This window comes from Aulostomus chinensis, chromosome 17 (genome assembly GCF_037954235.1).
Source record: "Aulostomus chinensis isolate RoL2024-O1b breed Wild chromosome 17, RoL_Achi_v1.0, whole genome shotgun sequence".
In the NCBI taxonomy this organism is placed as follows: Eukaryota; Metazoa; Chordata; class Actinopteri; order Syngnathiformes; family Aulostomidae; genus Aulostomus; species Aulostomus chinensis.
In genome coordinates, this window is record NC_141336.1 from 5,616,564 (window position 1) to 5,630,713 (window position 14,150).

Sequence of the window (14,150 nt, forward strand, 5' to 3'; positions counted from 1 at the left end):
GGGGTAAAATTATGCTGCTGCGATGGTTATGAATGCATAAAATCATGTGCGCTGCAGGGTGATCGCAGCTTGCTTGTTTAATAAGTGGATCGTGTATGTGCTGATGCACATTATATCCTACATACAATGAATCTATTACAACCAGAAACTGTTTGTGTCACACCTGGAGCTGATATGGAGTCCTATGTCACATGAAATGGAAGCTATTTAAAAAAGCAAATGCTGAATTTTGCAGTGTATGAAAAAAAGAAATTCTACACTAAAATTTTCATATCAGATACATGAGGCAAAAAAATACAATAAACAGTGTTTTGCTTGATATAGATTCTATCTTTTATATGGATAAATGCAACAGCAAACAAAAAAAGTCCACAGAATTCCTTTACACCCACAGCAGTCACTGCATACACAATGCCACTCTTTATTTTATCAGTTGGTCATTATTGCCTTGTATGTTTTAATTATGATGACTGTTGATGTTTACTTTATTCAAGCATCAAAAGACAAAAAATAAGATGGCAAGATTGTCAACAAGGTGATTCCAAACCTTTAAAGATTTTGGTATGTGTGTGTAAGAGCCTTGAGCCCTTTATTTAATTACAGGCTCAGTTCAAACTAATGCCTGAACTTAATAAAACAGTTTGTGCGAACCCTGTATTTGGAGTACTATTGTATAAAAAGCTCATACTGTACCTGAGCTGTGTTCAGCCTGTCCTCTGTCTGAGCCTGGCTGCCCTGAGTACCACTCCCCTTGGACTCAAACTGTTCCTGCAGCTCTTTGACCCAGCTCTGAGTGCTCCCCGCCTGGGTCCAAAAGGCTTCAAGCTCCCTGGAGACCGAGTACTGGATCTCAGCTTTCTTTAGAGAGTCATCTGCTGTCTCCAGGACTGTCCCCCACTGCTCTTCCAAGTTGTTGACTGTCTCCTGAGACTCTCGTCTTGCATTCTCTTCCATGTCGTCCTGGGAACACAGACTCTGGCTTTGTCTCTTGAGCTCTGCCAGCCGGGAGTCTCCCTCAGGCTTGCAGCTCAGGATGGTCTAGATAAAAATATGACCAACAAAGTTACATCTTTGTTTTATAAATCTCTGAGAAAGCATTTCAATAAAAAAGAGGCTCCAACTAGGATTAGTTATACTTCAAATGCATCGGCTGATAACATTCGTGATTATTTGTTCAGGAAATTGCGCTCCTTTTACAGTTCCTTATAATTCTTCAGAATGTTGGCTGGAATACATCAAGGAACAGAGCCAGGATGTATTCACTTACTTCTGTGCTATTTATAGTTCTGACATCAAATGTGTGCGGTGTGTTCCAGTGGCCTCAAAATGCAGGGCTGGATATTAGGGCTTGTCTCAGAAAAATATGGAGCATAGCATTAGTTCAGGCAGACCTAGTCAATCTTAGCTTGCAACCCTCCTACATCAGTTGACAATCAGCTGTTGTATACCAGCCCTCTGCAGCTGCTGGCCTGTTTAAATGTCCTTCCATGCGTTCAAATGTCTGCCTGCTCTTCCTGCTTCTTCCGCACGTCACCTTGAACCCCACCTCCAACCAACCTCCTCCTTTACCTTCTATTCATGACTCAATCAAAGTAACTTCTGCGGTCGTTGTTTGTGACACACATGCATAATGGTCCATAAACTTTGTAATTAAGGTCTCCCTCATGACTTAAGTGGTCCTGACTAAATCATTTTTTTGTTGGCAAGTGAAATACCCTTTTCACACTGAAACCCCTTTCACTGCACCAAAAACGCAGGTCAATGCGGGTTTTTGGACCTGCATTTGCTCGGCATTAGGGCACATTCAAGCTTCCAGAAGACCCATGTCTGAGCGCCCGCTGTGAGGGCTGTGTGCCTTTGTTTTTCTCTCTTGTACATCATCGCACTGGCAACGTCATCACTTCACATAAACGTGCGCTGGAACACTGAGATGTAAACAAACGGTTAGCATTGTCGTTGCATGCATTGCAATGTTGTCTTTTTTGCAAAGCACACAAACTCGGCGCAGACTGGAAAATGTCCGAGTGCTAATGCAGCGAAGGAGGCTGGAGTTTGTGGCTAGTCTGGAAGGGAGCCGAAGAAGCTACAGGCGAAGCCTGACAGGCGGCACAGTGACAAAATTAGGATGCGACAGGAAAGGTCGCGTGAAACCTGAGACGACGCGAGTTGCCTTTTTCACACTGCAGGCAAGCCGAGCCGCTAAACACACAGGTCGCTTGGCGAGCTGGTCGACCCTTTCGATGCCCAAAAACCTGCGTTTTTGGTGCAGTGTGAAAGGGGTATGAAAGGGGCTAAAGAGAAATATACACCGGACAATCAGGTTATGGACAAACATTGAACTAAAGTTTGGCTTAAGTCCTTAAGGGTTAACTCTCTGCTTGTTAGTTTGTGATAGGTGTTGCATTTTCTTTACCAGTCCTCGTGTTGTTCTCACTGACCTGTGCAGTGTTTATAATCAGTTCAGGGTCTTTCTGACCAAACAAAGAGGCGAGGAGCTGCTGCTTCTCTTCCAGCCAGGCTCGGGTGTTCTCTCTCAGGGCTTCATGGTCCCTCAGCTGCCTCTCCAGGCCACACTGACTCTCAGCCTCAATGAGAACCTTTTTGGCATCCTGGATGGTCCTTGTCCACTGCTGCTCGGTGTCCTGTACCATATGTTCAAGTTCTTGTTTCTTGTGCTGCTCGAGGTCCTGACCACACAGACTCTGGCCTCGTCTCTTCAGCTCCTGGACCTTATAATCTCCCTCCAGCTTGGAACTCAAAATGGCCTGGAGGTATAGAGGTCACATCCTAATAAATGCTTACCTGATGGAAGCCTAGAACAAAATCCAGGAGATATTTGAGGGGAACTAGCCTCCCTTCTGCTGACATGGCGGCTTACCTGCACCGCACTCAGTCGGTCATCACCTGTGGGCTGACTGGCCACAGAGTCCAGTCGCTGCTGGACGTCCCTTAGCCAGCAGCGAGTATCCTGCTGATGGGCGTCAAATTCTATCAGCTAAAAAGGGAAAGAAGTCCACATAATGAGTTTAAATGGTTTCATGATTATTTTTTACAATAAAGGTCAAGCTGTTGCTATGAATAACTTTCAGAAAGTAACCTCCAACTGTCTCCTCTCCGTCTCTTGGTTAATCTGGGCTTCTGCAGCCTCCTCCAGCTCTTTAGCAGTCAGCTGGATTTTCTTCCACTGCTCCTCTGTGTCTTTGACGACCTGCTGAACTTGATGTTTCCTGCCTTCCTCCACGTCCAGATGATCATACACACTCTGGCCCCGCCTCCTCAGGTTGTTCACTTTACAGTCACCGTCAGGCTTGGAACTAAAGATGGTCTGGAAACACAGTTTTCCTTAAGTGTATAATACAGTATTTAGTGAATGGAAACAGAAACTCCTACTCCTGAACTGCCTTTTTTGTAGGCCATCATTTCCTTTCATGACATTTTAACTGCAATGCCTCCAGCATACTCGTGCAATAGAAATGTAGAAGGTTCAAGTAAAGCGTGACAATTTCTCTGTTGTTGAGTGCAGCAAACAACACTTGCAGCATCTAAGGATATCAAGATCCAGACTTTGTTTCTGTTTGAGATGGAAATGACACAATTTACACGAGTCAGTGTGTGGTTCCTCCCACAGACCTGGGGATGTTGTAACGTTAAGTGACGCTGACAGGGATCAGATGATGTAACGTGTTGGGGCGAAGGTTTTAGATTTAAAGTGGATACAAAAGCTATGTTCATGGTAGAGGTTTAGCTGACAATGTCTCCTCGGGCTTGTGAGTTTGTCCTCCATTGCCATGACAACAAGTGGACTGATGAAATAATGACGTGTGAATTCCTCTGCATTAGTTCTCTATGACTGAGCATGCAGCATTTCATATTTGTGCGATATGTCTTTTCTGAAACTGCCAATGTTTTTGCTAAAAAGGACCTGTCCCTGCAACTGGTGTTTGAATAAAACGTCAATCTCCATGATATCTATAATTCCCAATATAAAGGAAACAATCAACAGGTCCTATGTTTTTCTAATGCCAACATCACATAACTAATCTGCTGCCGCTTTAAACAAACCTGAGCAACGTGACATCTCTCTTCAGGTGGGGTGTGACCTCCCACAGACTGCAGCTGCTGCTGCTTCTCCCGGATCCATAATTGAGTGCTCTGACTCTGCATGTCAAAGTCGTCTGACAGACTCCTGAGCTCTGCCTGTCTGGTGGCCTGCAGGACGGATTTCCACTGCTGCTCGATGTCTTTTGCCAGTTGTTCAACCTCTTGTTTCCTGCTCTCGTCCAGCGTTGCACATAGTTGCTCTCCTCGTCTCATTAGGTCGAGAACTTTGGATTCACCGTCAGCTTTGGAGGTCATAGCAGTCTAAAGGTGAAGAGAAATGACGATGATACTATGTAGTGTATTCCCTGTAAAAAACATGAAACTAAACTGCATTCAAAACAAAGAGTTAATGATAAAAAGAAAAGGGAACACTGATTTTTAATAGACATTAATTTAACAGTGTCTGTTGTCATCAACCTGCATGCACATTGGGTTTGTTGGATATGTACAGCATTTAGAAATGCTAGTTTACAAAGGAGTTAGTGTTTTAGGAAGAAGGCAACATAATGTAGTTGCAGTCTGATGACACTATGTCTGTTCTTGAGATTACAATCTCAAAATTGACTCAAAGGATACATCAGTTTTAGTTACACTTGGTTATTTCATTTGTGAGTTTTAATGTCATTTTAGTCAAGCATTTTTTGGTATTTTTAAAAAAGGAAATCAATACTGTAACCTTTTATCAAAGACCAAGATTATTTTAGATGAGATCCTTCGGTTTTCTTCTGAAAAACTTCCATCTAGGGTCTCAAATGCACACATTTAAAATTGAGTAACAGCATGAAGAGTAGAGCAACAGGACCCTGAGGTGGGTAGTATTCTTTCCTCCAAGCCTCGACCTGTTACTACTGTGTACTGCAGTTTGTTTACTGCAGTATTACAAGTGTGCCCGTGCATCTGATCTTTTTCTTCCACCAAGCCCTTTTAAGTTGTGTTGAACTGGAAGCTATTGTGCTAATGTGCTAACACACAGGTTTGGGACATAACATCAGTGTCTGTGGGCATGTGAGGGTCGTGGACCTGATTTGGCTGATCTAGGATCTGCACGACATGTGACATACCTCCAACCAATTGACAGTGATGCACGCTTAATTTCGACCAGTGACATGAGGCATGCATGCATTTTCATTCTTTTTTGTACCACCACTGTTGTTCGTCTGGTTTGGTCTTGTTAACGGACATTATACAAATAGTTTATCATAGTGCTAATTATTTAAGATCTATTTTTAAGTCTTGTCTCTTCTGTATTGCTGAAGCCGAAAGCCTGAGAAAGTAAAATATAGAACAAACTTTCAAGATAAAGGATGATTGGGCTATGTGAATCCTTTCTGGAGCATGAAATCCTTCAAGCCGCTTCTGAAAAAAACATCACCAGGCCAAATTGCATGTAACTCAATTTCTAAACTTACCTGTACAACATCTATCCTCTCATCAAACGGCATGTGACTACCGAGGGACAACAGCTTCTGCTTCTGCTCTCTGATCCATGACTGGGTGCTCTCCCTTTGGCTTTTGAAAGCGTCAAATTCCCGCTCCATGGCGTCTTCGGTCTTGGCTCTGTCGAGAGCCACCTCTGCAGCCTCCAGCACTGCCCTCCACTGCTCCTCTGCGAGTTTCACTGCATCCTGAAGCTCTTGTCTACGGCTTTCATCCAAGTCCCGGTGGTCACACAGACTCTGGCAGCGTCCCCTCAGGTCCTGGAGCTTTGACTCCCCTTCAGGCTTGGAGCACAGAGTATCCTGAACAAAACAGAGATCAGTTTACATGACCATGCTGCCTTGGTGCTATACAATACTGCATACTATAAACTCACTTGTGCAATTTGCAGCTTTTCTTCAGCTTGCATGTGACCCAAAAGAGACTGAAGGTTCTGATCCAAGTCTTTGATCCAGGACTGAACATTCTCAAACTGGCTTTTAAAAGCATCCACATCTTTGCCTAAAAGGGCTCGTGTCTCCGCCTGGTCCAGGGCGTCCTCAGCAGCCTGAAGCGCTGCCCTCCACTTGTCCTCGATGTCTCGGACTGACCGCTCCACTTCCTGTTTCCTGCTGTCCTCCAGGTCCTCCTGCTCACACAGAATCTGGCTCTGTGTCTGCAGGTTATTCACCTTAGAGTCACCCTCCGGTTTGGACCTCAGCACAGCCTGGTGGTCACAGAGACGTCATTATGGACACATTTTCAGACATTTCAGAATAATAACATTCAGTCTTTGGTAAATTTATTCAGCCTTTGCACATCAGTTACATGGCCCATAAATGACATGAAAATAGGAAATACCCACCTGTAACATGTCACATCACAAGCATTCATATTGAAAATTTGCGACAAATGTGACACATTTTAAAGAAAACATCCAGTGGATGAATATACTGTGGTACTGTCTGGTCAAGAGGTATAAAGGTTGTTACTTTTGTAATGCCTTCACATTCTGACACTGTCACTAACCTGGGCTCTGTGTTTCATCTCATGTTGGCCTGCAGAGGCAAGTGGTTGCAGAAGATCTTGGACCCAGGTTCTAGTTCTCTCAGTCTGGATTTTAAACTTGTTCAACTCCCCCTCCAGGGTATTCTGGGCCTCAGCCTGCTCCTGCAGCCGGTTCTCCAGGTTTCGGTAGCGCTGTACTAGGTTATCGCTGTCCTTCAGGAGGCTGTCTCCTCTGACGCCTTGTCTGCGTACTGATGCTAACAGCTCGCTGAGGGTCTCGGCTCTTTGACTGCGACATGCAAAGAGACAATGTTAGGTTTTGTAAACAATATTCATTCAGGTTTCATGTTCTACCTTTTGTCTGTAGTCAAACACAAGATCAGTGAGTATCAGCTGGTGCAACCATCTTGTTTATAACTAAGCATGTGGTGAAATATTTAGCTATAAGTTTAGTATATAAGCCATAGTTTAATTCACCTCTCATTTTGAAGGTCTTTGAGAAGATTTTTGACTTTGCCTGCTTGTGTAGATTGTTTTTCTTTTCCCTGCAGCCAGTCGCGGAGGCTGTCATGCTGCTTCTGGAGACTAAAAAAAAGGAAGGACACAAGTTAAGAAATCACATTTGTAATTTCACTCCAGAGATTCCACATTTCAAGCTTTGAGCTCTAGTTTGTGCTGAGATAAACATTTTGCGCACGAGTTGAAGTTTGGGATGAGATTACTAGTCTTAATCCCTAAATCTCTGAAGCAGTTCTCATTGAATGATGGTTATTGAAGTTAGTCACTTCAATTAAACCGTTCCTTTCTTTTTAAGGAAAAATGGAAAATGGCAGAAATGTGACGGTATGTTATGAATTATGCTAATTGTTTAGGCTACTTATGAATTTAGTTACAGAGAACAATGCAACAACACACTTCAAAACTGTTCAAAACACTCAATTTTTACTGCCTCTGTTTTGGGTTTTCTGCTTTCATTTGTTCCTATTTACAATCATAGCCAGAAATGAGCTCTTATGATTATTCTTCTGTTACTTACGATGATGCATCTCTCTCTAAATACATAACATTACAAATCAAGAATGACAACACTGCCTGAATAAGTATTGAAAATGCTGTAGTATGTATTTTGGGCCAGTAAGTGGCAGTGCAAGCAAAGACACTTAGCAACACAACGCCACAGAATTAAACTATGTGCTTTCTCACAGGCGGTGAGCACAGGTGATCAAACAACTCTAACAGTCACAAACACTTCCAGTTGAAATTCTCTGAACTTTTCAGGAAAATAAAACATGTCACTTTCACCTGTTCAAGTCACTATGGAGGGCTTCCATTTGTCTCTGCCGGTTGAGGCAGTGGTCTCTGAATGTGGTCACTTCCTTCTGTTGCTCCATCAGCCAGTCGCTGAGCTCAGAGAGCTGCTGAGGAGCGACCTGAGAGCTGCCTCTGTCCAGCTGATCTCCCAGCTGGTCAAGACGTCGCTCAGCATCGTTGGACTTGAGGAAACCCTAGTTAGAGACAGTCATGATCTATCAATCTTATATTTGAACTTTGAAATTGTGCATATAGACCCCTGGTCTTTCTTCTCACATTGAGTCTTTGCAGAGACGTCTCCACATCCGGTCTGCTCTCAGGGTTCTCGAAGCACTCATTGACTGACAGCTGCAAGTCCTGGAACCAAACCTCGAATGATTGCCTTTCATCTGAGGAAGCATCAAAGAAACATTATGGGTTTAAACCAAACCAAACAAAACAAAACAATTTTTACCATGAAATGATTCATTCAGGCTAAAACAAGATGATCGGAGACACACAAGAGCTCAAGCAACTGTTAACACTAACCATTGAGGACCTTAAGCAGACCCTTGTCCCTCTCCTCTCTCTTCAGGTGGATCATGTCTTTGGTGCGGGAGATGGCATCCTTCAGTCTGCCGCAGTCTACTGACAGGGCCTCCAGCACCTGAGGACTGGCAACACTGGAAACCAAACCCATTTCCTTCATCACAGCCTCCGCCTGCTCCTCCTGAGCCTCCAGCTCCTCACACAGATCCTGGTGGAAAAGGAGGGAAAACTGTTTATCTGTGGTGTTTGTGGTAAAATGGTGTAGTAAGTAGAGCATTGACAAATCCAGCAGTTAAGTGTGTACCTGTATCTGTGTTTCCACCTGTGGTTCTGAGGCGTCAACATTACTGACAGAACCCTGGATGTTCTCAACTGCCAACTGGCATTCTTCGATCTTCTCAGTCAGGTGTTTCTTCACAGCCATCAGTTCCTCAAAGACGTCAGTGCAGTCGGTAAACAGCTCCTTCACCTGATCCACCCTCTTCCTCAGCTGGGTTTCCATCACCTGCAGGTAAAGAGGCAAGAGGGCAAACCAGACAAATACAGTGGAATTTAGTTGAGTTTTTTTGTTGCTGGCAAGTGCGTGAATACAATACTGTAGGCAATATATGACATATATATATATATATACTGTATATATATATACTGTGTATATATATATATATATATGGAACGTATCATTACATTCAGAACATAGCTTTATAAATACATTAATGACACATTAATGGATATTAATCAGGATCTTTACTGACCTGCAGCTCCAGCGGAGCCTCCTGACTCTGCAGCATTTCTTGGATCTCTCCAGACTTCTTATGGAAGTGCTCAATGTTCTCCTCATTGATTTGAATCTCATCCTAGAAGAGAAGTTATTTCTTTTATTGTAATTATTGAATAGGTGAAGTGGAGATATCTGAGATCAAAGATCGGGGATTGACCTAATCTTACACATTATTTTCATTCAATCCTTTTTGAAACCACTTCAAGCACTTCAAATTACTTTGTGCATTGTAAGACAAAAAGAGTCTCCCTAAAGGAGGTCCAGGAAAATAAATTTACAGTTTGAATTATAACATATGATTATAAATATATAGTCAAAATAATCAGAAATATGCTTTTTTGCATACTTCATTTATTTATTTAATTATTCGTTTATTTTACAAATTTCCTTGTCGATTTCTTTGTAATTTCTTCTAAATTTCTTCAAAAGCAAACAGCAAATCATCGAGAAAAATGAAATTACCAAAAAAAGCAAAAATTAACAACAAAAAGCAAGACAGCAAAATCAATTAAACAATGCAAAATACAACAACAACAAAAAACCTAACAAATACAAATGTCAAACATGCACTTAACTGGGAGGCCACTGTGTCATGTCATGTCTTATGTTAGATTTCCATGTTTAGATCATGTCTGCATCTTATCCTAAGTGGAGCACTGGGTGAGTCTAGTTTATGTCACTGTTTTTGTCTGTCCTGCACTTCCTGTTTTATTGTTTCAGGTCACTTGCTCTTCCTGCCTCCTGTGATTCCCGCTCCTGTGATTGTCTGGCCCCTCCCTAATGTGCTCCACCTGTGCCCCATTACCTTGTGTGTATATATAGTCCTCGTCTCCCTTGGTCCCGTGCCAATTCGTCTTGTTCTCTTCGCTCACCTTGAGATAGTCTTGATCCTGTGCCTATTCTTGATCCTCGTAGTTTTTGCCCTTAGTATTGTTTTTGTTTCTCAACTTGTTCCTTTTTAGTGCCATCTAGTTTTGAGTTTTTTGTCCTGTGATTGTTGCCAAGTGCCTGAGTACCTTAGTTAATAAAGCCTTTTTGTTCTCATTTTGGAGTCTGCTTTTGGATTTTGCACCCGTATTTTTGGACCTGACAGAACGAATTGGCCAAAAATAAATCCAGCGGACTCAAACCCCCTGCAGGATCTTCTCCAGTCCCACAGTGAGCGGCTCTCCCAGCATGAGGCTCAAGTGGCGGCCGTTCTGCAGGGAGTTTCGGACCTGTGTTCCCGGCAGGAGGACTTTGAAACAGCCATGGCATCCCAAGTCGCCCTCCGAGACCGACGGACGACGCCGCTTCAGCTTGCTCCGCCGGAAAGGTTTTCTGGAGAGTCTTCTCTGTGTCGGCCATTCCTGGTCCAGTGTGAGCTTCACTTTGAGATGAACCCCTCAGCTTTCCCCACGCCACGTTCCAGAGTTACCTTCATCATCTCGCACCTTACCGGCCGAGCTGCTACCTGGGCCACATCTGAGTGGTCCCGTGACTCAGCAACTTGTGGTTCACCTGACCTGTTCATGGAAGCTCTCAAACAGGTATTTGACCACACACCCCCAGGCAGAGAAGCGGCTCGAGCTCTGAAGAGATTGGTTCAAGGTAACTTATCTGTATCGGATTACTCTATTCAATTCCGGACATTGGCTGGAGATAGCGGTTGGAACACCCCCGCTCTCATCGATGCGAATATTGATGGGTTATCTGACTCTATTAAAGACTGCTTAGCTCCCCTAGATGTTCCGGAGGATCTCAACAACCTGATAGACTTGGCAGTTCGGGTTGACAACAGACTCCAGGAGCGTCGCGCTCAGAAAATAAGAGACACTGGATCTTCCACCCTCTCCCGGGGATCTCCACGCAGTCAGCCCAGGGTCCCGGCTCAGGGGGATGAACCTATGCAGCTGGGTCGAGCCAAACTCTCCGCAGAGGAGAGACGGCGCCGCCTCCAAGAAGGACGGTGTTTTTACTGTGGAGAGCTTAGCCACAGACTAAACACCTGTCCGTTAAAAAGCTCAGCTCACCAGTGAACATAGGGGTCCTGGTGAGTCCTGTTTCAAAAACCCCTTCACGCACTCCTACCAAGGCGCAGCTGAGTTTGCATAACAATGTCTCATCTCATGACATCTTAATAGATTCTGGAGCTGATGAAAGCTTTATGTCATGGGATCTGGCGAAACAACTAGGGGTAAAAACCCAGCCATTGTCTCGTTGGTTAACAGCTAATGCTCTGGATGGTAAAACCTTGTTCCAAGTTACTCACCGGACTGAACCCATGCTAATGACTATTCAAGAGCATTCAGAAATGATTAGTTTCTACCTTTTTGACTCTATGCTTCATTCCCTGATTCTAGGCTTCCCATGGCTATGCTCTCACTCCCCACACATTGACTGGAATACAGGAAGAATTTTAAGCTGGAGTGAGTCTTGCCAAGCCTTATGCATTGCTACTCCCTTGACAGTAGGAGGGGTCACGGACTCACCCCGATCTCCTTCGCCCCAACCCTGCCCAGACCTGACTAATGTCCCTAGCTGTTACTATGACCTGGCAGAAGTTTTTAATAAGGCCAAGGCCACTTCTTTACCTCCACATCGACCATATGACTGTGCTATAGAGCTCATCCCCGGCGCTACTCTACCCAAAGGAAGGCTATACTCCATCTCAGGCCCCGAGAAGTCCGCTATGGAGGAGTACATTAATGCCTCACTACAAGCTGGACTTATACGCCCCTCCTCGTCACCCCTGGGGGCTGGGTTCTTTTTTGTGGGTAAGAAGGATGGCTCCCTGAGACTATGCATAGACTTTGGACCACTCAACGACATCACTGTAAAAAACAGATACCCCCTTCCACTTATGTCATCTGCCTCTGAACAACTGCAGAAGGCCAAGATTTTCACAAAACTTGATCTAAGAATGCCTATCACCTGGTCAGAATTAGGGAAGGGGATGAGTGGAAAACTGGGTTTAACACCCCGTCAGGACACTATGAATATTTGGTCATGCCTTTTGGTCTCACTAATGCTCCTGCTGTATTTCAAAATCTGGACAATGACGTTCTCCAGGAGTTTCTTGACAGGTTTGTGTTCGTGTATCTAGATGACATCCTCATCTACTCTCCTGATGCTGAGACCCACGAAATCCATGTACGCAAGGTACTCAATCAGCTGTTGAAGCACGATCTGTATGTCAAGGCTGAGAAATGTGAGTTTCATGCCGCAACCATCTCTTTCCTGGGCTTTGTCATAGCCCCTGGATCCATAGAGATGGATCCGGCTAAAGTAAAAGCAGTGGCAGTCCTTTTTAGTACCATCTAGTTTTGAGTTTTTTGTCCTGTGATTGTTGCCAAGTGCCTGAGTACCTTAGTTAAAGCCTTTTTGTTCTCATTTTGGATTTTGCACCCGTATTTTTGGACCTGACACACTGAGCCTCGTCCTCTGTGGCGCTTCCATCGGATTCTTACCCTCATGGTGATAACTTGCTGCTCGTTGTGGAAAGGGTGGCTCTCTGCAAACACAGCCAGTTTGGCAGCTGCCCAGGCATCGACCTCTCCACCCAGTATCAGCTGCTTGTCCCACAGCTCCAGTCCCACCTGGAGGTTATCCATGTAGGCATCCGCCTTCTCAGTCATCTGCAAGGGTTCAAGTTGAGGTTAGCCTATTTATACAAAGAATGGACATTACCAGTGAGATGTCACCCGCTGTTTTTTGGGGTTTCTCATTTTGAGTTTGGCGTGTTAGCCGTTGCTATCTTGATTTTTGGCAACCACATTTTGGGCAAGAAACCAGACAGGTGTGAAGGGTGGATCTGACTTCAACCTGTTTCATGCCAAATGCACATCCTTGTCTGAAAATTCCCTTTAAAATGAAGAACTGATTTTCACTTTTCCTCTCTGTCCCCCACATTTGTAGAGGAACCACTGCAAAATCCTCTGTTCACAACTGATTTAATGTCTCTCAAATCACTGCCAGCTGATCGTTAGCTTGCTTGGAGAACCAATTTGTTCAGAGAAGAGCCACTACTGTACAACAAATGTCTCAACAAGTACCAACAAACAAGTGGTGGATAATAGAGGCGGGAGATAACCTGGCCGATGGGATGACATATGCCTAAACTTCAAAGAACATGGCCAGCACAAAATCACAACCCGTTTTGTTGCATGTAAGTATTTTTGTCTTTAAGCATTGTTATACTAGAATACACCTAACTCGTGACTTTAAGATTCAATCACACTCTAAAACGTTATCTACCTTCAAATAAAATGCTTTTGCCACCTGGATTTTTCTTCATAGCTCAACACAGCTCTTGTTTTCGGAGCCACAGTTACACATATCCACTTACATCCAGCCAGCTGTCCATTAGGGTTTCAGCCTCTGTTTCAAACGGTGTTTCTCTGCATTCTGGGAACTTCTTCAGTGTGGATTGCAGCTGTCTGCAAACACCCCTGAACTCCTCCATATGGTCCCCGATTCTGCTAAGCTCCTCCTTGATATCATGGACCTGGACAGATGTTCGCATGTAAACACCCAGAAGTGATGTTTTAGAATGAGTCTAATATTTGGCTCATTAAATTTGTGTTTGTAAAGATGAGTCTTTACGCTGACATGATTTTAGCCCTGATTTGCTACGTACAAACAGCTTTTGGAGCTTGTCAATAAAAGACATCGGATCAGAAGCAAATCTGTTCTTGCAAATCAGTGCTCAACTGTTGTGAGTGAACTTGACTAAAGACAAGTTGTTTAAAATCTGTGGTGACCTACTAAGCTAAACTTCTTTTTTGAGGGCATAGAGAAAAAATATATGATTTGAGGCTGCATGATTCATTCCTTGAATCATTTATTTTGAGGCTTCAAGATACAAATTGCTCCCTTGACAGTGTTAAATTTTTGAACAAGTTATATCTTGTCGCTATAAATTAGTCAATTTGAGGGAACGAGTTACATCCTGTGGCCTAGAAATTGTGGGAGCAAGTTGTGTCTTTTGGCCTCAAAATTTTTTTTTCTCCTTTTGTCAACAAAACAC

General features: G+C 43.8%; 1 protein-coding gene across 1 annotated transcript in view; it reads right to left on the reverse strand.

Moving 5' to 3' along the window:
- Window positions 1-14,150, reverse strand: part of syne2b (spectrin repeat containing, nuclear envelope 2b) — a 157,292-nt gene that overhangs the window by 107,846 nt on the left and 35,296 nt on the right. The window contains exons 31-46 of the mRNA XM_086183457.1: window positions 13,470-13,628; window positions 12,592-12,759; window positions 9,117-9,218; window positions 8,669-8,869; window positions 8,365-8,572; window positions 8,113-8,225; window positions 7,828-8,030; window positions 7,003-7,110; window positions 6,547-6,814; window positions 5,915-6,244; window positions 5,511-5,840; window positions 4,063-4,362; window positions 3,098-3,325; window positions 2,879-2,995; window positions 2,439-2,765; window positions 694-1,038 (exon numbers count right to left, since the gene is read on the reverse strand). Coding sequence (XP_086039583.1) covers window positions 694-1,038; window positions 2,439-2,765; window positions 2,879-2,995; window positions 3,098-3,325; window positions 4,063-4,362; window positions 5,511-5,840; window positions 5,915-6,244; window positions 6,547-6,814; window positions 7,003-7,110; window positions 7,828-8,030; window positions 8,113-8,225; window positions 8,365-8,572; window positions 8,669-8,869; window positions 9,117-9,218; window positions 12,592-12,759; window positions 13,470-13,628 — 3,507 coding nt within the window. The remainder of the gene's footprint in view (window positions 1-693; window positions 1,039-2,438; window positions 2,766-2,878; window positions 2,996-3,097; window positions 3,326-4,062; window positions 4,363-5,510; window positions 5,841-5,914; window positions 6,245-6,546; window positions 6,815-7,002; window positions 7,111-7,827; window positions 8,031-8,112; window positions 8,226-8,364; window positions 8,573-8,668; window positions 8,870-9,116; window positions 9,219-12,591; window positions 12,760-13,469; window positions 13,629-14,150) is intronic.